Here is a 22,519-nt window from a genome sequence, read left to right as displayed (position 1 = left end):
CTGCAACGTGGTGACATCCAGAAACCAGTGCATGTTGCAAGAAACTTTCTCCTAGCAAGCATGGGCGCTGTCTCTGAATTTGAAACCTCCTTTCTTCCAATATGTAACCATGCCACACAGTCTGGCTAACCCTCACGGCCTCCTGCAAAGAACCTCCTCTGCTGGGGTGTTAATCTGCTCCTGAATGCAAGCTTAGTGGACGTAATTAGAGTAACAAAAGGGTTTAAGGCTGCCAGCAAAGAGGCAGGAAATAACATGAATCAACCCTATCGATAATTTGGCCTTGGCAAAACTGCCTGCCACACCAGATGGCTCAAGACTGATGATGACGTGGCAGGCGTGCTTTGTTCTAAGCAAAACTAACACCACCACGTAAATTTGGAAGAAAAACTAAAAGAGTGATTGCAAGCTTTAGAAAATCCTTTATGGCACAATATTCAAATGATTTGAAATTATACATACTTTTTAGGAGCTGAACTTGTGGCAATTTGGGTCTGAAGTGAGAAACATGCATCCCTGTGCCCCAGGGCTCTCCAGGCAGAGCTTTTAGTGCTCATCTTACAGCATCCAACAGCGAGTGCAGTAACCCCAGCGCTCGGACACACAGAGGGCATCCAGCAGGCCAGCCCTGTCACACATCTCCAACAGTGGGGGGCTTACCCACTCAGGTATTTTAATCAGGAAAATGCCACAGGTGACCCAGTTTCTGCTCTTAACCTTTTCCAAGGACATTTGCTTAAGCTAGTGGTATAACCACTGTGGCTGCCCAGCAAAACAGCCTGTGGCCCTCTGTGAAAATACCAGCGCTGGGCTCCATTCCAGACCCACCCACCAGGATCTCCAGGGTGGGGCCTGGATACCTAGGAAAACAGTACAGAAGACAACTGTACAGCGGGACAAGGAAAAGGTTACCACATCTACCCTGAACTTTCCTGCGAGCAGTACTTCCTTGACCAAGCAAAGATGGAGCAACGAAGTGCCTGGGAGGAAGGGTAAGGCAAGAACTTTCTACTCAGCCTCTCCTCCTGGTCCGAGAGTTGATCTGTCGCCCGGGCAGACACCCCCTCCCCCTCGATGTCTCACTAGCTGCAGATACCGCCTGTGCATCGTGAAGGAGAACAGATGTGCACTTGGTGGGGATTATGGTTACAGTTCTTTGCTTCCAGCTGACACCACTCTGGAGAAAGGAAGTGCTTGCTCTCATTTGTCTGGAAAAGAAACTTCACTAGAGAGAGATAGTGATCCACACGTCTCCTAACACAACGCTCTCCCAGCCCCGGCTTCTAAACGATGACAAGATACGAGTTGCCCAGGCCCCATGAAACAAGATGCCACTGCTTTATAAAAGCAGCCTACCGCAATCCTATCCTGGCTGCTCGGTCCCCTGCTCACCACACACACTGAAATAAAACAAGCCTCTGCAATAAAAGACACACAGCAGCTGTCGCTAGTGGGAGGGAGATAGTATGTGGACCACTATTCCCATTTTGTTTACAAAACCAGGAGTACGTATCACACGTTGAGGTGCATACAGCCCCCATTCCTCATGACCTCCTGGAACAACCGAACCTGCGCTGGCCACTCTTGCCGTCGGGACCCTAACCCGATGTAAGTCTTTGTCAGAAAAGCCACCCTTTCTTAGGAAGCCTGGGGTGGGCAGGTGGTAGCTGAATCATGTTAAACAAGGGTTGAACAAGCTAATCGATCATTTGGCCACGAGCTCAGGTAGGGCAACATGTGATATTTGTGTGTTTGTGGCTCAGCCTATGAATTATTTAAAGAGTGCCTTTTTATAAACTAGCTACTTCTTCCTAAGAGTATACGATCCATTTTGCAGCTCTTCATAAAATGCTAGAAAATGCTAACTAATCTATGAGACAGAGGTCAGACTAGTGGACGCCTGGGGAAAGAGAAAGGAGAATGGTGAGCTTTGAGCAGACATTTAAATTTGGAGAAGAAGGGGCCAGCCCGGTGGCACAGCAGTTAAGTTCGCACGTTCCGCTTCTCAGGGGCCAGAGGTTCGCCGGTTCAGTTCCCGGGTGCCGACATGGTACCACTTGGCAAAAGCTATGCTGTGGAAGGTGTCCCACATATAAAGTGGAAGAAGATGGGCACGGATGTTAGCTCAGGGCCAGTCTTCCTCAGCAAAAAGAGGAGGACTGGCAGTAGTTAGCTGAGGGCTAATCTTTCTCAAAAAAAAAATTTAGAGAAGAATACATGTTATTGATGTAAGAAAAATCATTTTAAAAGCATTTCATTGGTTGGCACCTTTGTAATAAGGAAAATGATAGAGAGTTTGGAATTTTAGAGGTCCTTATTATAAGCATCTTCAGGATTACAGCAGTAATTCACCATGTGCTAGATGACAGCAACAGATCCTAATATTAACCAACCAGTTTGGAAAATTTCATTCACATTTCTTTTCTTTTTTGGGGGGAAAGATGAGCCCTGAGCTAACATCTGCTGCCAATCCTCCTCTTTTTGCTGAGGAAGACTGGCCCTGAGCTAACATCTGTACCCATCTTCCTCTACTTTATACGTGGGATGCCTACCACAGCATGGCTTGCCAAGTGGTGTCATGTCCACACCCGGGATCTGAACCGGTGAACCCCGGGCCGCCAAAGTGGAACGTGTGCACTTAACCACTGTCCCACTGAGCAGGCCCCTCCTTCACATTTCTAAACAAAGCACCATTTCAGACTTTTTCTAATAGTCAAAAATAACACTTACATACAGTATTAAAAATTAATAGAAGATTATTTTTAAAAACTTTTAAACATCTGTTATCAAAAGTATGTTTGAAAAAAACGTTTGAACAAATTGCTTGGTTTGCGTTTATACCTTGTTATATACATAATACTTAAAACATTCAATTCTATATAAACCAATCATTCTGTGTATCACTCATTTAAAGGAAACTGGGGGTCCTGCCCAATGGCATAGTGGTTAAGTTTGCGCACTCCATTTCTGTGGCCCAGGGTTTGCAAGTTTGCATCCTGGGCAAAGGACTTATACATCGCTCATCAGGCCATGCTGTGGTGGCATCCCACATACAAAATAGAGAAGGATGGCATAGATGTCAACTCAGGGCCAATGTTCCTCACCAAAAAAAACAGGATTCTACACAGTGGCTCCCATCAATCCTTCGGGGCAAACATTTGATCCCTTTTCTCGAGAGTTTTTTAGATGCCCAATCAGCTAGCAGGCCCCCATGGCCTTCTCTTTCCTTCTACTGACCAGCTCTCACGTGGCACAGATGCTTTGCTTTGAAAAGAATTCAGACTGTCTGTCTATATCTTTAAATACACTCCTCTAGTTCAAAAGAAAGCTTCTAAACACATGGAATGACGCCCAGCTTCACTCATAATGACAGAAATGTCCATTTAAACAATAAAACCATTTTCTACCTATCATAGTCACAAAGAAAACAAACAAAAAAACCCCTGAAAATACCCTCTGCTAGAGATGATGTGGAAAAACAAGTGGTCTGAGAAATGTGGAGGTGTCTGAAGTCCACAATGCACAAACCTTCCGACTCAAAAACTCCCATGCTGGAGCCAGCCCTGATGGCCTAGTGGTTAAAGTTCGGTGCACTCCACTTCGGTGCCCTGGATTTGGTTCCTGGGTGCAGAACCACACAATTCATCTGTCAGTAGCCATGCTGTGGTGGTGGCTCACATAGAAGAACTAGAAGGACTTACAACTACAATATACAACTATGTACTGGGGCTTTGGAGAGGGGCGAAAAAAGAGAGAGGGGAAGATGGCAACAGATGTTAGCTCAGGGCAAATCTTTCCCAGCAAAACAAAACAAAACAAACAAAAATCTCCCATGCTAGGCATTTATCCTAATGATCTATAGGCACACGTATGCAGATTTGGGTACTAAGACATTGTACTGCAGCACTATCTGTTACAGGAACTCACTGGAAGCACCATAAATGGTCCACCCACAGAGGATCTGTTAAACAGTGGAGCATCCAGACTGTGGAACATCATGGGGTTGTTAAGAGAAATCATGAGTCAGACCTCAGTGCACTCAACATGGAACAATCTCCATAGATATACACGTAAATACACAAGCACGAATACATGTCTAAAAGGAAACCCCAGATATTAGTAGTGGCAAAGCTGCTCTCTGAAGAGGCAAAATGGGGGTGAGGGGGGAGGTTTACATATTCCACCCAATTCTCTTTTGAACACGGATGTTTCACCATGCCCGTGTATTACTTTAAGAACTAAATAAATACAGAATTAAAAGTTAGCGTTAGAGTAAATTACAGCCAGCATTTCAACACCCGCCCCCTTAGGGTCATTCTCTTTGTCTTGATCACAGTGCAATAAACAAACCTCCTTTGGGGAACTGCCCAGAACAGAACCTGATGCCACAGCTGACCGCTTCCTGTGGAGCAAACCTCCTGCTGACTCCTATGAACACAGGCACACTGAACCCCAAAGGCTTCTCCTCTTTAAAAACACAACAAGCTCGATATATTTTTGTTATAAAAGTTAATGCGCTACTGAACCATACACTTAAAAATGGTTAAGATGGTAAATTTTGTGTTATGTGTATTTTACCACAATTAAAAATGAAAACTTTTTTTTTAGAAAATGGGACACACACAATTCTCTAACTGCTTTCGTGTGTTCCCCTCAACTGGACTCCATGGGGCCTCTCTCCACATCAGTAAAGGCTGACATCATTCTTAATGGCATCCCTCTACAGTAAGGAGGGTCCCTAACCCATTTCAGTAACTTCCCTCTGCTGAGCATCTAGGATCCCAGAAATGAAATCTGGGTCCAAGATAAGCCTTCTGAAACATGTTGCCAAACTACTCACCAGAAAAGCTGTCTGATTCCCAGTCTAATCAGCATTAGACCAAGTAAGTGCTTATTTCTCACAGTCTCACCCACAATGGGCACTGCTCTTCTATTAGATCTTTGACATCTTGATAGTCAAAACCTAGTGTTTCACTTTTAAATAAGCTTGCAGGTCCTAGTTAAACATCTTGTTTAACAATATGCTTGTTTCCTATTTGCACTTCTCATTTTAGGAACTGCCTATTTGTGCCTTTCATCCAACTTTCTACTGGGTTACAAATTCCCTTCCTTACATCTGTTACTGCTAAACCAGCTTTGTTACTATATATCTGCTTTTTGGACCCTAGAAGACCTGACTTTGACCCACATTTCATTTCACCTTGTTAGACGCAGCCGGTGAACATATTCTTGCACCCTGATTCTCTCCCCCAGCACATGACAACGGCTCTGTTTTATTTGCTGCTGCCTCCCCAGGGCTGGGTGGCTATTTTATGAATGAGCACCTCAGTGTCAGCATCCTCATGAGATCTTCCAGTGATGCCCATCCAGATGCAGTTCAAGTCAACTTGATTCAATAAACCCAAACCCCTCATTGTCCCTTGTGCACCAGGCACTACACTAAGCAGGCCTGGGTGAGAGATAGTTCGCTGGCAGCATTCACTAAGCTGGTGCTTACCCCACAGATGGGCGGTAAGCCAATGAGCCAGCCCAGTGTTTTGGGGGCTCTGGCAGCCCTACCACAGAGACAATATGAGAGACAGAAGAAGAGAAGAACCCTAATCAGCCTGGGGGCTGGGTGATGATTCCCAGAGATGGTCTATAACTCCTGTCTTACCCCTGCGGATCAAGCTTCCCTTACCATCACCATCAGTGGCCTAAGTCTAACTGAATCCCGTGAGAACACACATCCTGGGTGCCCTAGGAGGGTTGATAAGGTGACCACAAGGGAATAATCATACAATGTGACAGCACCTCTCACATCTCATCCTCCCCAAAGGGCTCCAAAACTGCCATTCTGAGTTTGCATTTTTCTGATTTACAAGGAGGACAGCCTATACCACTTAGAAACGAAGTTGCTAAATTAACATGGTAAAGAATGAAGTTTTCCTTCCTCATTTCTGAATCTCCTCCTTGGATACTGTTTTGGTCAAAAAAATAAAGTCCTTTGGGGCTATGTCTTAAAGTCTGTGCTAAAAATTGAAGCAACTGCTTGAGTCTATTTTTAAAAATTTACAGCCAACCTTGGAAAGATTACACTGATTCTGCTAAAACGGACATGTCACTTTTACAGCGGACAGGACATAACATTTTACTGTGAATTATCTAACTACAAAATTACTTCTATATGAAAATAACAAATCACAAATACCTTTCTGATGTCCAGGGGTACTGTCCTAGTTTCTGTGTCTAAAAGCATCACGTGCCTAGTTCTGCTTTCTCTCCTCTTCGAATCATCCCAACTCCTATCGGCAATCTAATTTCTAGGAACAGGCAGCTCGTTCCCCTCAGGCCTCAGCACAGCACTAGAAACACCTGATTGCAGACTTCTAAGTGTATGTGCAGTGACACTATCTTAGCATAAAAACCAAAAAAGCAAGAGCCTGCCACCTGGTGTAAACAACATGCAATGACATTTCACTCCATTTGGAACATGAGCACAGTTTTCTCTCTGCCAAGAGAATAATCTACGTAGTGCCAAGGGAAAGATATGAGTATGCAAAGTTCACTTAAATCAAAGTCAACAATTAGTAGTACTATAAGAATGAATCTTTTAAATTTTTGATGCTGTATTCATCCTTGGCCAAGAGATATAATTCTATATGCATGCACGCACACACACACTTCACTCCTGGCCAAGAGAGATAATTCCACATGATTACATGCACATGTGTGCATACACACACACGTCCAAATCAGTGCTGCCAGAAATGATACAGGTAAGACACCAGACGTCACATTTTGCTATTCTACTCACTTCTGTGTGTCTTGGTAAACAGCACGACACACAAGTCTTACCTTTTTACTACCAGCTTCAAGGTCTTATGGGACCCCTTCACCAGGCAAATCGCTTCCTGTCTAAACCCTGAGAGACCAATGTCGTTGATGCCAACGATCTCGTCTCCAGCCAGTAACTTGTCCACCGCCGCAGCTTTACTTCCTTCTTCAATCTGCAACAAAGAAGCACGTCCCATGAGCCTCCAGAATGAGCAAAGTACAGTCCCCAGAACTTGGCCAAGAATACAACATGCCCACGACACATGCCACCCACAGGTTCTATTACTGGCCTCTGGATTACCCAAGAGTAAAAGGACCCATCTGGGCCCCAGAGGCTGCCCTGATTCCCACGTGGGGGACAGGAGTGCACCCCTCAACCCTGCTCTGCCTCTGCCAGGACTGGGCTCCAATCCTCCAAGGGAATGGGAGAGTGCATGGGATGCTCAGGAACACACACAACCAAAAACAGTGGATCCGAAGATATCGATTTATTTTCCTGTATCTAAACGATAATGATGGATCATTTTCATTTCACTAATTCTTTCTCATATATTAATCTCGTACCTAGTTAAACTACTCTTGTAACAGCTTTACTGAGATATAACTCAACCACCACATAATTCACCCATATAAATACACAAGTGAATGGCTTTTCAGTACCTTCACAGAGTTGTGCAACCATCACCATCATCAGTTTTAGGTCATTTCCCCAACCCCAGAAGAAACCTTGTGCCCATTAGCAGTCCCTTCCTGATCCTCCCAGTCCCTGGCAACCACAAATCTACTTTGTCTCTATGATCTGCTTATTCTTGACACCTCATATATGTAGACTCACAGACTGGGTGGGCTTTTGGGTCTGGCGTCTTTCACTTAGCATAATGTTTTCAAGGTTCATCCATGCTGTAGCGTGTGTCAGTTCTTCATTTTTTTTAAATTCTTCTTCTCCCCAAAGCCCCCCAGTACATAGTTGTATGTTCTAGTTGTGAGTGCCTCTGGTTGTGTTATGTGGGATGCCGCCTCAGCATGGCCTGATGAGTGGCACCATGTCTGCACCCAGGATCCAAACTGGCGAAACCTTGGGCCACCGAAGCAGAGCACTCAAATTAACCACTCGGCCATGGGGCCGGCCCCCTTCATTCCTTTTAATGACTGAATAATACTCCATTGTATGGATAGGCCACATTTCATTTATCCATTCATCAGTTGATGGATATTTGAGTTGTTTTTACTTTCTGGCTATTATGCTGTTATGAACCCTGGTGTACAAGTTTCTGTGTGCGCCTTTGTCTTCACTGCTCTTGGGTATATACCTAGGAGCAGAATTGTTGGGTCATATGGTAACTATGGTGAATATTTTGAGGAACTGACAGACTATTTTCTAAAGCAGTTGCACCATTTTACATGCCACCATCTGTGTACGAAGGTTCCAATTTCTCCACATCCTTGGTAACACTTGTGATTATCTGATTTCTTTCATTATCATCTTCATTAAATTATTATACCATGCTGTGTATATTAAGATATTTACTACCTGGTGCTAAACCAAGTAGTATACATGAATGTGTATTCAATATACATGAATGTGTATTAAGTGACTCCTTAAAAGCTTGAATATTATCCATTTTATAACTTTTATCCTGAGAAATCTTGATCTTTAAATTTTTACCCTAGTTTTTCCTATACAGTAACAATCCAACTCAGCATCAATGAGCCCAGTCTGTCTGTTTTCTGTACTAATGCTTGGCAAACCATGGCCCATGAGCAAAACCCAGCCAGCTGTCTTTTTTTTTTTTTTTTGGTAAATAAAATTTTACTGGAATACAACCACACCCACTTGTTTACATAATGCTACAGGAGACAACTGAGTAGTGTGGCCTTCAAAACCAAAAACATTTACTACTTGGCTTGTTACAAAAAAAGTTTGCCAACTCCTGTTTTACACCAAAAAGTCACTAATTGTCTTTGCAAACTGCTAGGAAAACTAGCAAAAAAAACAAATGGTTACAAGCATATCAGTGCCACGGTTCTGAAACCGCAGGATAGTGTCCTAAAATCTCCGCCTAGAGCCGAGGACAGCTGAACTCTTAAGTAAATAAAGCAATTATTCATTGCAAGTCAACACCATGAACTAAACGACCACTCCCAACAAATACAAAGCAATTCATTAACAACTGATTCCAAAAGTCCAGACGATTTTATCCCAACATCATAATAGGTTGTAAATAAGTTTCCAACTGCCCAACATGACACACTCGGCCACGTATAGACAAGGTGTAGGTGACACATGGTGAAGAGCTTAGGTTTTGACATGTCCTGTGTGAGAGGCCAGGGGCCATCCAGGTGCAGGGTCCAGTGGGCAGCTGGCTGTGGGAGAAGGGTGCCCAGGGAAAGGTGGCCTACACATGGAGTGACCAGCAGCAGAGAGTATTTAAAGACTGGAGGAGGTAAGGAGGCCACCTAGACAGAAAAAAATGCCCGTGGACAGATGACCACAGAGGACAGAACCCTGGGCTCTCAACATTCGGGGTCTGGTGGAGGACGGGTTGGCTGAAAGCACAGGAGAGAGGAGAAAGAGTGAGTGAGTGTCACAGAAGCCAACACAAGCAAAGTGCACAGCTAACGAGGAGGGGGGGCGACCCTGGCAGCGTGAGCATAAGCCCCCAGGCGAGGCCCACCAGCTGGACCACTCAGGGGCACTACCGGAACCAGCAGCTCCATGGTGGGTGAGGTGGAGAGCAGCACCCGGCCCCCAAACAAGGACTGCAGACTCCCAAGACAGGTGGCAGTCATTCAAAGAGGGCCTAGATTGTTTATGTCCTCCCACCCCACCACAGCACTGGGTGTATCATTTTTGAAGGTAAAATCTAGAATATAGAAAGTCAGACTGCACAGAGAGTAACCATCTGACTATTGCTACACCTCAGGTCTCCACCTAGTAACTTCTACCTAAATACCACTAGTTAAATGCATTGATGTGAGGGCAAAAAACATCGCCATACGCATGAGTAGGGGATTTATATTTATTCTCTCAGTAAATATCCGTTGAGCGAGTACTGTGCACAAAACACCACGTCAGATACCTTGGGGAGAGGGTAGGTCTTGGAAGATGTAGTTCCTACCTTGAAGGCATTTCTACGTTTGTAGACCAGCCCTTCTCACACTGGCAGGTGCCGACAAATCACTTAGGGCTTTGTTACCATGCAGAGGCTGGCTCCGCAGCTCCACGGTGGGGCCTGAGCTTCTGCATCTCTAAGACCTTTGTAACAAGCCCCCAGGAGGTGGGACCATGCTTTGAGTGGCGGTGTAGAAGATACGAGGGGCACAAGAATAAGGCAATAAAGTGCCGGAGGACTGGGACTGTTAGCTCTCCTTCGGGTGGATGCTCAAGGAAGCTTTTCCCGGAGCCTGGGGCACTTGATGCGGCCTTTGAAGGAGTGCAGATTTTGGAGAAGGGGACAGATACCATGAGGGGAGCTGACACACGATTAAAGGCGTCAAAACAGACAGGCACAGGGTACCTGACATGGAGTGAGTGGCCTCCGGGCAGAGGCAGCCCTGGCGTGTGTCTGAACAGAGGAAGGGGCTCTTGCTCCAGGCAGCACCTTGGGAGGACCGAGAGGAGAGGAGGGAAAGGAAGTATCGCATCAACAGGGCACTGCCAACTGCTGCAGCTGAACTATCCACGCACATCCGTGCACCCTAACCGGTGATGTGGCTGACTCAGTCCATTCCCGTTCCCCCACTGAACCAAAGGAGGACATCGAGGCCATGTGGGAAGCCTTAGAGCCCCAAGAGTGAGAATGGGATGTGGGTAAGGAGGCAAGTTCTAGACAGGCTCTTCACAACTCCAGGGGCCCAGGGATTCCAAGGCCGTTCTGACATCCTGACATCCGGGGGCACATCTTTTCTTCTCAGACTCGCTGTCTTTAGTAACCTTTTTTTGACTGTTGGGAACGCCACGGGGTTCAGAGCCCTCAGAAATCTTTTGTATCCATGTGTGTTCCATGGTTACAAACCCCAGGCTCTAAGAATTCTGATCTCTCTCCTCATTTCCTTGTACTTACAGTGGATAACATACCTTACCTGTAATGCAGACACTACTGATTATAGACAGTAATGTATTTTTTTTAAGTCTAATATGACAAACTTTCAACTCAAAGCTTAGCTTAGGTGTAACAAATCAGTTCCTAACAATTTTTAGCTGAAATTGTCTACAACTGGCCTTATTCAGGATAAAGAGCAACAGAAGAAAATTCTAAGGACAGAATCTTATTTTGTTTTTGCCTTTAAACAGGTATGCATTCCAGGTGGAGACAATTGAAATATCCATCAACACATGAATGGATACATAAAGTATGGTATAAACACACAACAGAATATTACTCAGCCTGATAAAGGACAGACATGCTGACACATGCTACAACACGGATGAACCTTGAGGACACTCTGCTGAGTGACATAAGCCAGTCAAAACAAGACAAATACTGTATGAGTCCACTTATATGAGGTGCCAAGAACAGGCAAATTCACAGAGACAGGAAGTAAAACAAAGGTTAGCAGTGGTGGGGGGAGGGGGTATGGGGGACTAGTGTTTAAAGGAAACAGAGTTTCTGTTTGGGAAAACGAAAAAGTTCTGAAAATGGACAGAGATGATAGTTGCACAACAATGTGAATGTACATAATGCCAGTGAATCAGAAAAGTGGCGAAAATGCTAGATTTTATGTTATGCATATTTTACCATAATGAAAGTTACGCATTCCTCAGTATCTAAAAAACAAGACAATGATCCTGACCCAGGACAAGACTGAGCATACGTGTCCTTCTCCCTACACTGACACCTCTGAAATCAAGTAGGACAAGAAAATCTTTAGGCAAAACTACTATGACTAACGATTTGCAGGGTCTTCGGACACTGTCTGAAGGCAGCCATGTCCTGGAGGTGACACACCATCTGGGTCTCACCCGGCCACGACCCAGCGGATTTTTCAGTCTCCTCACAAACCCTTGTATGAATGAGTTCTGCAAGACTCTCATGGAGCACTGCCGTTACTCTCCGACTTCGCCGTGAAGGCTGTTTCTTCTTCTCATCTCTAAAGACTCCCACAGCTCCTCCTCTACAAATGGAGACCACATTCCGAAGGATTCACAGCCTCACCCTAAACCACACTCCGCCTACAGTTCCCAGCAAAAATGGCTCTGGGTTTGGGAAATAAAGTAGCTGGGGGTTTTTTCCCCTTGACTTCCCTGCCAAGAGAAAGTATCTCTTTGATATTTATTGTGCTTCTGGGGAAAGTGGTCATAAACGAAAAAGCAGCTCTGAAAACCTCCACTCTATACTTTTTACCCTAAACTTCTCACATTAGGTAGAATTAATTAGGCTTGAACTTGGTGAAGAACAAACCTAAAGTTGGCACTGGCTTCATAGGATAATGCCTCTGCCTGCCAGCATTTCATAGTGTCTCACGCATTACAGACCCTGATGCTCATTTTGCCCCAGTCCCATGCATCACAAAATAAAGACAGTCCTTGGCATTGTAACTAGTAGAGGCAACCGCCTAACATCTGCAGAATGCGGGCACCACGAGCAGGGCAGTGCTGTCCTACAGCAGTCAGGGAAAATTCTTGGGCTCACTTGCTCCAACTCAGGAAAGTCCTCCGCAGAAAGGCAGGTGATCATTCCACACCCATGATGCTGGTCCCATGTGCCACGCTCTCTGCACTCCCAGAATGAAAGCCCCAAGTTCACATCCCAGGCCAAATATTCCAGCTTGAGTGATTAATTGGCATTTTGTTTGGAAAACTCACTCTTACAGCCCCAATTAGATGTCCCACAACGTGCAGAATGCCTTATTGTTCTTATGGAAATATTTTCCCTGGAAACAGGAGGGAAAAAAACAGTTAATGAAAGTCTTTTTGGAACAGTTTTCATACTTCACTGAATGGATGTTACTAGATGATCAAGAATGAAGACCCACAAAGGCAAAAGAATCTTTATTCTACTAGGGGACCAGACTGACACTGAAAGGAAGTGCGTCCAGTGCAGTGGGAGTGTGAGGGGCCATGCTCACCTCTGTCTGGGGTGGAGACGAAAACGTTTCATGAATAGAAAGGGCCGAAAACAGCAATGAGAAACGAGCGCAGATGGGGGAGGACATTCCAAAGGGGGGTTTTGACGTGAAGACAGGCAGGCACAGAGGCAGGAAGCCCAGGCGTGTCTGAGGAATGTCAGCCTGGCAGGGCGTAAAGCTCTCTCACAGGGGAGTGTTTAAAGATAAGGGCAGAAAGGGGAAGATGAGGAACCTGACCTTGAATCAGAATTTGGACCACATCCTGTATGCAGTGGGGGCCCAGAGAAGGCAGACGGGGAAGTAGGGAGTGACCTTATTATTCAGGCAAATACTTCTGGAAGATTAATCTTATGGGTATACATAAAATGAATTTCTTCTGCCTAAGAACAAAATGGCAAGGAAGAGGATCCTGTTGGGTACCTAGTCCGGCTTTGTGTTGGACAGAAACAAGGGCTCAAACCAACAGAGAAGAGAAAGCCAACGTGATCAAGGGCTCTGGAAGTTGTGAACTAACAATTCAATCATGACGGATGGGAAGGGCAAAAGGGAAGAGGTCAAGACAAGACGTTGAGCTTGAGTGATGTGGAAAGTCACACTGACCAGAGCGAGCACAATGAAAGGAGGAAGAAAACTAAGTTCACTATCATATTTCAAAGGCCGTGAATCACGCCTGCATTTGATCAGTCACGACTATCTCAAGAAAGCTTCACCTTCCCCACAATAACTGCATGACACAGCAATGCCCTTTGTGAGATGGGACAATCACCGAGCTTACCTCCTTAGTCTGTCTATTTTACTCACTCTCCTGGAGCTCAGTTGCTTCAGAAAGGAAACCTGACTCATGCAGGAAAGTATCAAACTGTGAAATAATCCGAGAATGCATCTCTGGTAACAGAAGCCTATCGAAAATCGAAAACCTCCCCCCAAACGTGTTGAGGCTTTTAACAAACACAGTTGTCCGTCCCTATCCAAGGTGGACTGGTTCCAGGACCCCCAGGGATACCAAACTACATACCCGGATGCTCAAGTCCCTCATATACAACGGCTTAGTATTTGCATATAATCTTCGCACATCCTCCTGTATACTTTAATTTGACTCTAGACTACTTATAATACTTAATACTCTGTAAGTAGTAGTTACACTGTATTGTTTAGGGGATAACGAAAGAAAAAAGCCTGTACATGTTCAGTACAGGTGCAACCATCATAGGCCTTTTGATCCACAGTTGGTTGAATCCGCGATGTGGAACCTGCAGGTACAGAGAGTGGACTGTAATAATTACTGGCCCCCATGGAGGGAGGAGCAGGGAACCTACACAGCCCGGCTTCGGGAAGGCTCTCACGGGTGGGGGCGGGGGGGCAGCCAGAGGAGACCAGCGAGTTGTCAGCTAAACCTGCTTGTGCAAAAGCGGAAATGAAAGAAAAAGGCAGCAGGATAGGATAAGTCTTCAGACAAAAAAGTACAAAGGGAAAACAGGGCGGAGCAGCTAATCAAGAAACGAAAGAAGGTCTACCTGCAGAAAACGGAGCAACTGAAACTGAGGAGAGTCCAGCCTCTGAGGAAGCAGCAGAGAAGGCAGCCAAGTCTGATTAACATCACGCACCAGGTCTTATCAGCGGGCCGGCCTCCCTTCTTGTACAACCCAGAGGAAGAGTTCATCAACTACTTTGCAAATGCAAGTTTTGTAGTAGCTCTAGAAATACGTTTAAGGAGGGAATCCCACTGCATCCCACTTGTGAAGTGTAAACGCACGGTGAAATCGTTTGCTGTTTATTTTTTGGTACAGCCAGAAAACAGTGGGATATTGACTTCCAGGAGGCTCTGCCTGTCTTGAGTGTCAGCTTAACATGCCACAGGGGCATAGTTTTCATACCTGACAATACAAAGCATACTAAATGGCAACTGGAAGTCACAGTCCTACGTTTAATATGTCTTGAACATTTAAAACTGCTTCTATGCCCATGTTATTTTTCAGTAGCAATGTTTCCTAAAGAAAACCACTCCTTGACCTTGGCTCTCCCCGTCCCTGGTCACAACAGTCATTTCCCTAATAATTTTGTTAATGTTCCAGGAAAAACCGAAAATTTGAGCATGTAGTCTTTATGATACTAAATTGTAAATGAGTGGGACTCGTGACATAACAGCTACTTCACATTTTGAGCTGGAAAGTCACTGAAATAACTGTTCAGAAAAGGGGCTGGCCCAGTGGTGCAGCGGTTAAGTGTGCACGTTCCGCTTTGGCAGCCCAGGGTTCGCTGGTTCGGATACTGGGTGCGGACATGGCACCACTTGGCAAGCCATGCTGCTGTGGGCGTCCCACATATAAAGTAGAGGGAGATGGGTACGGATGTTAGCGCAGAGCCAGTGTTCCTCCACAAGAAGGGGAGGATTAGCAGATGTTAGCTCAGGGCTAGTCTTCCTTAAAAAAAAAAAAAAGAATCAGGCCTATGTGGTTTTCTAGATCTTCGTACATGTTAAAAACTGTGCACAAATTTAAATGTCTGTGTACTGATCCTCAAAACAACCCATAAAATCTCAATTAGGAAAAATTCCTTTCCTCATGGTTGACCAAAAAAATCTTGCAAAATAAACCAAACCCCCCCCTCATATGCTTTGGACCCAGATGAGCAAGTCGGTATTTGGTCCAGTGCTTAGGAACCTAAGGGTCTGCTCTGAAGATTCTAAACATTCCTTTCGGCCCTCCCTAAAATGAGGTTGGGATCACGAGGCCTTAACACAAAGAAAGGCAGATGTGGCCTGGACAAGGGGACAGCGCCAGACCAGCGGAAAGAGAATGGGTAGTGGACAGAGCCAGGCCAATGAGATGTGTGAAAGAGAAACGATGGCTGGGAGATGAGCGTTGTGCAAAGGGGGGTATGTGGCCACCAAAGCCGTTAAGGCAAGACTCTGCCAGAAGATGAGGACAAGATTTGGAGGCTGCAATCAGCAACCAGAAGTTGAAATGGAAAAGGGGCTGACTGCTCAAGGAGCGATTATGAGAAACGGGAAGGGAAGAGAATTTGCACCAGGCAGTGGGGAGTGGCAGCTCAGGATCCAGGCCAGCTGGACAGGGAACCAAAGGAGGAATGTTCATTCTGAGCCAAGGGTCCACGGCCTCCCTGGGGGCTGGATTAAGCCCAGGTGTGTGCCTCCTTCTCCACCGGGGCAGGTGGAGATCTAGGGCCTCAGGGCTTCGCAGAGGCCTGATCATCAGGTCAGCACTGCACTCCAGAGAACACAGGCCGATCCTGTGGGACAGTCTCTAGAGAGCACCATTCAGGGAGCATTCTCTGAACACCACCCCATGTCAGGGGAAGTTACAATCCAGGAAGAGAAAGATTTGCAAACAAGCTAGTCCAACACTACGCCAGTTAGCAACACATTGCCTCTCAACTCCAAACCCACCCTTCATTGCCCTAGTTTGTGATACTGGAGCAGGACCCTATGAACATTCTCCTTCACCAGCTAATACCACGGTAAGTGCTGTGACTAGAGGGCACTGGAAGGACGCTGGAAGAGGAAAGGGCTTCCCATCTGAATTCCAGCCTGCTTTCCTCTCAGCCTGCTCCTGTGAACATGGCAGTCATATGGAATGCCAAGTGGCAATAACCCCATGGGCAGCTTCCTGGCAAGTTCCACTAGCACTCTAGTGGGCAGCTTCCAGGTGAGTTTTACTAGCATCACCTCGGGTGGCTTCCCAGGAGGTTCCATGGCATGCCAGCCAGCTGCCCAGGGAGTTCCACCAGCACCCCAGTCAGCTGCCCAGTGAGCTGCCTGCTTCCCAGGGGGCAGTTTCCTGCTTGCCAGCTGGCCTGTGGCACTCAGTGAGTTTCTCCACTGTCCAGTGGGCTGCAGTCACACGCACTCCATCAAGATCCAAATCTCGGCCTGGGGAGTTGGAGGGGGGCAGTTCCAAATGTCACTCTTCCTTAAGTAGGAAATCTGCCTCAGTCCTGGAGCTAGTATCTGTTCCTTATAGCTGCTGTTCTCACATTCTTTAGGGTTCTCTTTCTCCCATAGTACTAGTAGTTAACTAGTTAATAATTACTCAGTAATAAGCTGTTAATAGGTAATAGCTCTTTACATCAGGGGCCAGCAACCTTTTCCATAAAGAGGCATACAGTAAACATTTTAGGCTTTTTGGGGCCATATGGTCTCTATGGCAACTGCTCAACCTTGCCCGACAGACAAGACGTAAGCAAAGGGGTGTACTAGTATTTGGCCAGTTTGCTGAGTCCTGCTTTACGTGAAGCAGTCCCTGTTCAGATCGACTATGCAGTTTCTAGCTCCTAACTGGACCCTGACGGATTGAAATTCCATGTGACAAGTGCAGTAAGAGACATGCCTGGGGCCCGGGAGCACAGGGGGAGGGAAGAATGAAATCCTAGGCTGCAGGTGGAGAAGGGCCGGCCAAGTATCAGGGAAGGTTTTAAAAAGATGAGGGACAGGGGCCGGCCCCGTGGCCGAGTGGTTAAGTGTGCGCGCTCCACTTCGAGAGCCCAGGGTTTTCCCAGTTGGAATCCTGGGCGCGGACATGGCACCACTCGTCAGGCCATGCTGAGGCAGCGTCCCACATGCCACAACCAGAAGGGCCCACAACTAAAAATACACAACTATGTACCGGGGGGCTTTGGGGAGAAAAATGAAAAATAAAATCTTTAAAAAAGAAGAAAAAGAAAAGATAAGGGACAATCTAGTACTCAAGTCTTGCCTCTAACTCTCACTTAACTACGCAATTTGGAGAAAGCCCCTTAATTTTTTCCTTGTCTCGGTTTTGTGGCCTGAAGAAATGGTGCTAAGAGTTGGGTGTCTTAGACTTTCTTGAAAGAAACTGACGACGACATAAAGAGATGGAAAGACATTCCATGCACATGGATTGGAAGAATAAACATAGTTAAAATGTCCATACTACCTAAAGCAATCTACAGATTCAACACTATCCCAATCAGAATCCCAAGGACATTCTTTACAGAAATTGAACAAAGAATCCTAAAATTCATATGGGGCAACAAAAGACCGCGAATTGCTAAAACAATCCTGAGTAAGAAAAACAAAGCCGGTGGAATCACAATCCCCGATTTCAAAACATACTACAAAGCTACAGTGATCAAAACAGCATGGTACTGGTAGAAAAACTGGTTCACAGATCAATGGAACAGAATTGAAAGCCCAGAGATAAAACCACACATCTACGGACAGCTAATCTTCCACAAAGGAGCTGAGGGCCTACAATGGAGAAAAGAAAGTCTCTTCAACAAATGGTGTTGGGAAAACTGGACAGCCACATGTAAAAGAATGAAAATCGATCATTCTTTTTCACCATTCACAAAAATAAACTCAAAATGGATCAAAGACTTAAAGATTAGGCCTGAAACAATAAGTCTTCTAGAAGAGAATATAGGCAATACACTCTTTGACATCAGTTTCAAAAGAATCTTTTCAGACACTGTAACTCCTCAGATGAGGGAAACAATAGAAAGAATAAACAAATGGGACTTCATCAGACTAAAGAGTTTCTTCAAAGCAAGGGAAAACAGGATTGAAACAAAAAACAGCCCACTAATTGGGAAAAAATATTTACAAGCTACTTATCCGACAAAGGATTAATATCCATAATATACAAAGAAGTCACACAGCTTAACAACAAAAAAACAAACAACCCGATCAAAAAATGGGCAGAGGACATGAACAGATATTTCTCCAAAGAAGATATAAGTATGGCCAATAGACACATGAAAAGATGTTCATCATTGCTAATCATCAGGGAAATGCAAATCAAAACTACACTAAGATATCACCTTACACCCATTAGATTGGCAAAAATATCCAAAACCAAAAGTGACAAATGTTGGAGAGGTTGTGGAGAAAAAGGAACCCTCATACACTGTTGGTGGGAATGCAAACTAGTGCAGCCACTATGGAAAACAGTATGGAAATTTCTCAAAAAGTTAAAAATAGAAATACCCTATGACCCAGCTATCCCACTACTGGGTATCTATCCTAAGAACCTGAAATCAGCAATCTCAAGAATCCCATGCACCCCTATGTTCATTGCAGCATTATTCACAATAGCCAAGACATGGAACCAACCTAAATGCCCAGAAGCTGACCACTGGATATAGAAGATATGGTATATATACACAATGGAATACTACTCAGCCATAAAAAAGGACCAAATTGTTCCATTCGCATCAACATGGATAGACCTTGAGGTTATTATGTTAAGCAAAATAAGCCAGACAGAGAAAGACGAACTCTATATGACCCCACTTATAGGTGGAAGTTAACATATAGACATGGAGAACCGATCGGTGGTTACCAGGGAAAAGGGGGGGTGGGGGGAGGGCACAAAGGGTGAAGTGGTGTACCCACAACATTACTAACAATAATGTACAACTGAAATGTCACAAGGTTGTAATCTATCATAATCTTAATAAAAAAAAAAAAATCATGAAAAAAAAAAACAAAAACGAGTTGGGTGTCTCCCAGGACTCTCAGGAGAATAAAAGTGAGACAATTAGGAAAATATTTTGTAAACTCTCAAGCATTGTACAAGTATATTTACAAGTCATTTCATTTATGTTACAGCTTGTTAGTGTCCAAATTGGGAGTACAACTCAGGCTGTCTTTCAGCTCTCCAGTTTACTGACAAGTGATGCCATCCTTGATTTTAACAGGAGGAAACTGGAAGCTGAAGTGGTGAAGGGAGACTGCCTCATCTACAATACTCCAAGCTACTTAGGTGGAGTGGTTTCTAAGTCCCTTTTTTTTTTTTTTTTTTGAGGAAGATTAGCCCTGAGCTAACTGCTGCCAATCTTCCTCTTCCTTCTGAGGAAGACTGGCCCTGAGCTAACACCCATGCCCATCTTCCTCTACTTTATATGTGGGACGCCTACCACAGCATGGCTTGCCAAGCAGTGCCATGTCCACACCCGGGATCCAAACTGGCGAACCCCGGGCCACTGAAGCGGAACGCGCACACCTAACCGCTGCGCCACCAGGCCGGCCCCTCTAAGTCCGTTTATATAAGATTGTTTGGGGGGGGACCTAAAGCTCAGTTATTCTAGATGTTCTTATTGTTTACTTTAACCTAATTTAAAGTTTCCTTTTTCCCTTATCTAGCTACTATAGCATTACAGAAAACTTCTAAAGTTCAGAAAGTTGCAATTTATAAATGAGGTATTTTAAAATAAAAATTTAGCCTAAGAGGATTATGTAGAGACCAAGCCACATTTCCGCCATTAAAAGCAAACATGATTTAAATGGTAAATTCTCAGGCTAAGACACAAATACCTCATGAAAACGTGTCATGGTTTAAATGCTGCGGATCTGCAACCTAGCAAAGAGAAAAAAAGAAAGAGGTGCATTTCCCCAGATGGACCTTTGAAGGGACCTATACACTATGCACAGGTCAGGGGTTTATCCCTTAGGCATAGTACCCGGTCCTCTTGGTTAAAAGGAGAACTATGTTTTCCAGAATCTCCACCTTTGTGTGGTTTGTTAGGTTGGGCAAAAGAATCTGCCCAAGGATGGAAGGCAAGAGAGATGGAGCCGCCACTATTCTCTACAGGTGACGTCACAGTCACGCCTGGCGAGGAACAGATGAAGAGGTGCTCTGGGGCCTCCAGCTTGTCTTCACTCCATCACTCCATCCCCTTCTTCTTCCTACTGGGGCCCTGCGACCAATGGCGGCCTCTCCAGGAGATGCCTGGCTCAGGTCTACAGAGGGTGGCTCTCAGAGGTGACTGTCTATCAGCTCCCCACGCTGGCTGGCGAAGCGTCTCAGAGGCACTCCTTCCGTCCTGGATCCCCTGACTGTCCCCTGCAGACCTTCTCCCACAATTACACAAGCCCTGCTTCCTTTAACATTTCCTTACCCTCATACCTCCTAACACTCCTGGCGCCTCTACTCCCCTGAGTGAGCGCACCCTGGCGGGAAGAGGCAGTTTTCTGGTCCAGTGGGCAGAGCGGCTCAGAGCAGCCCACCAGCCTGAGATGGAAAGGAGCACAGTTGCCACCACGCCAACAGAGTACCTGGAAGGAAAAGAGCTGGGCAAGGACTCAAGTACCTGCAACTCTTGTTGTTTTTAAGTTATGGCAAAAAAAATACACATAATATGAAATTTACCCAACTTTTTTTTTTTTTTTTTGAGGAAGATGAGCCCTGAGCTAACTACTGCCAATCTTTCTCTTTTTGCTGAGGAAGACTGGCCCTGAGCTAACATCCATACCCATCTTCCTCTATTTTATGCTTTGGACGCCTACCACAGCATGGCTTTTGCCAAGCGGTGCCATGTCCGCACCCAGGATCCAAACCCGCGAACCCTGGGCCGCCGAGAAGCGGAACGTGCGAATTTAACCACTGTGCCACCGGGCTGGCCCCGACTGAACCATTTTTAAGTGCACAGTTCAGCAGTGTTAACTATATTTACATCGTGTGTAACAGATCTTCAGAATTTGCTTATCTTGCAAAACTGACACTAAACCCATCGAGCCCAGCCCCTGGCAGCCAGCATTTTACTTTGCTTTTGTGAATTTGCATACTCTAGATACCTCGTGTAAGTGGAGTCATCCTGCCTTGTCCTTTTGTGTCTGATATAGCACAGGGTTCATCCAGGTTGTAGCCTGTGATGTGTGGCAGCCTTCCTAGTTAAGGCTGAGTAATATTCCTTTGTGTGTGTATATGCCACATTTTCTTTATCCATTCATCTGTCAATGGACACTTGGGCTGCTTCCAACACCTGCAACTCTCGCATACTGGGCGGATACACAAATCGATAGGAAAACAGAATGGATAACCTACAACTCAGTAATGTGTCTGCATGTTACCAAAAGACCTGTATTCAAGAATGTTCATACGTCTATAATAGCTAAAAACTGGAAACAATCCAGATGTCCAATAAATAAAATATGGGATAGCCAAACGAGGGAATACAATGCCATGTCTCTCCACCTCGGCACTACTGACTTTTGGGGCTGGATCATTCTGTGCGGTGGGGCCTGTGCTGTGCACCACAGGATGCTTATTAGCGGCATCCCTGGCCTCCACCCACTAGATGCCAATAGCATCCCTCACCCCAAGCTGTAACAACCAAAAATGTCTCCGGATATTATTCAATGCTCCCTGGGGGACAAAATCACCCCAGTTGAGAACCACTATTCCAGAGAAAGGATGAAGTACCTGAGACGGCCATTACAGCTCTTGTGGAGCACAAGAAGAAAACCAGACATCTCTAAAATGCCATCTCAACCTCCTGCCCTGTAAAACCCATCCTCCATGGCAGGAAACAGCCAGCCACCTCCCTCACACAAAGCATCTTCTCTCTGGTCTCTAGCAGCAATGCAGAAGGCCAGCCAATCAGGCCAGGTGGGGCCGCTGCGTTTCACAAAGCCTGTTACCATGCCAAACAGGCCTTGTGGTTCTGGACACCAGTGGCCCTGCCCAGACATCACACACCACAACAAAGAAGGCTTTGTCCTTTCTCCCCAGAGAAAATGGTCTTTCTTGCCTCCAGGCTGTGTTGACTGGGTCCCCTCCAGTCACACTCCCACCCCCATCACCGACATGCACACACTCTGCCTGGCTCGCCCCTGCTCACCCATTGACCCGTCACACCAGCTCGCCACTGCCTC

The 22,519-nt window shown here is 45.6% G+C and overlaps 1 protein-coding gene across 3 annotated transcripts in view; it reads right to left on the bottom strand.

Moving 5' to 3' along the window:
- The window catches only part of SHROOM2 (shroom family member 2), a 132,084-nt gene that overhangs the window by 62,082 nt on the left and 47,483 nt on the right, over nt 1-22,519 (bottom strand). For all 3 annotated transcript variants that reach the window (XM_044768156.2, XM_044768155.2, XM_044768157.2), the window contains exon 2: nt 6,838-6,989. In XM_044768156.2, the coding sequence (XP_044624091.2) occupies nt 6,838-6,989 (152 nt within the window). The remainder of the gene's footprint in view (nt 1-6,837; nt 6,990-22,519) is intronic.

The sequence above is a fragment of the Equus asinus genome, chromosome X (genome assembly GCF_041296235.1).
Source record: "Equus asinus isolate D_3611 breed Donkey chromosome X, EquAss-T2T_v2, whole genome shotgun sequence".
NCBI lineage: Eukaryota > Metazoa > Chordata > Mammalia > Perissodactyla > Equidae > Equus > Equus asinus.
This window is presented reverse-complemented; position numbering and strand designations above follow the sequence as displayed.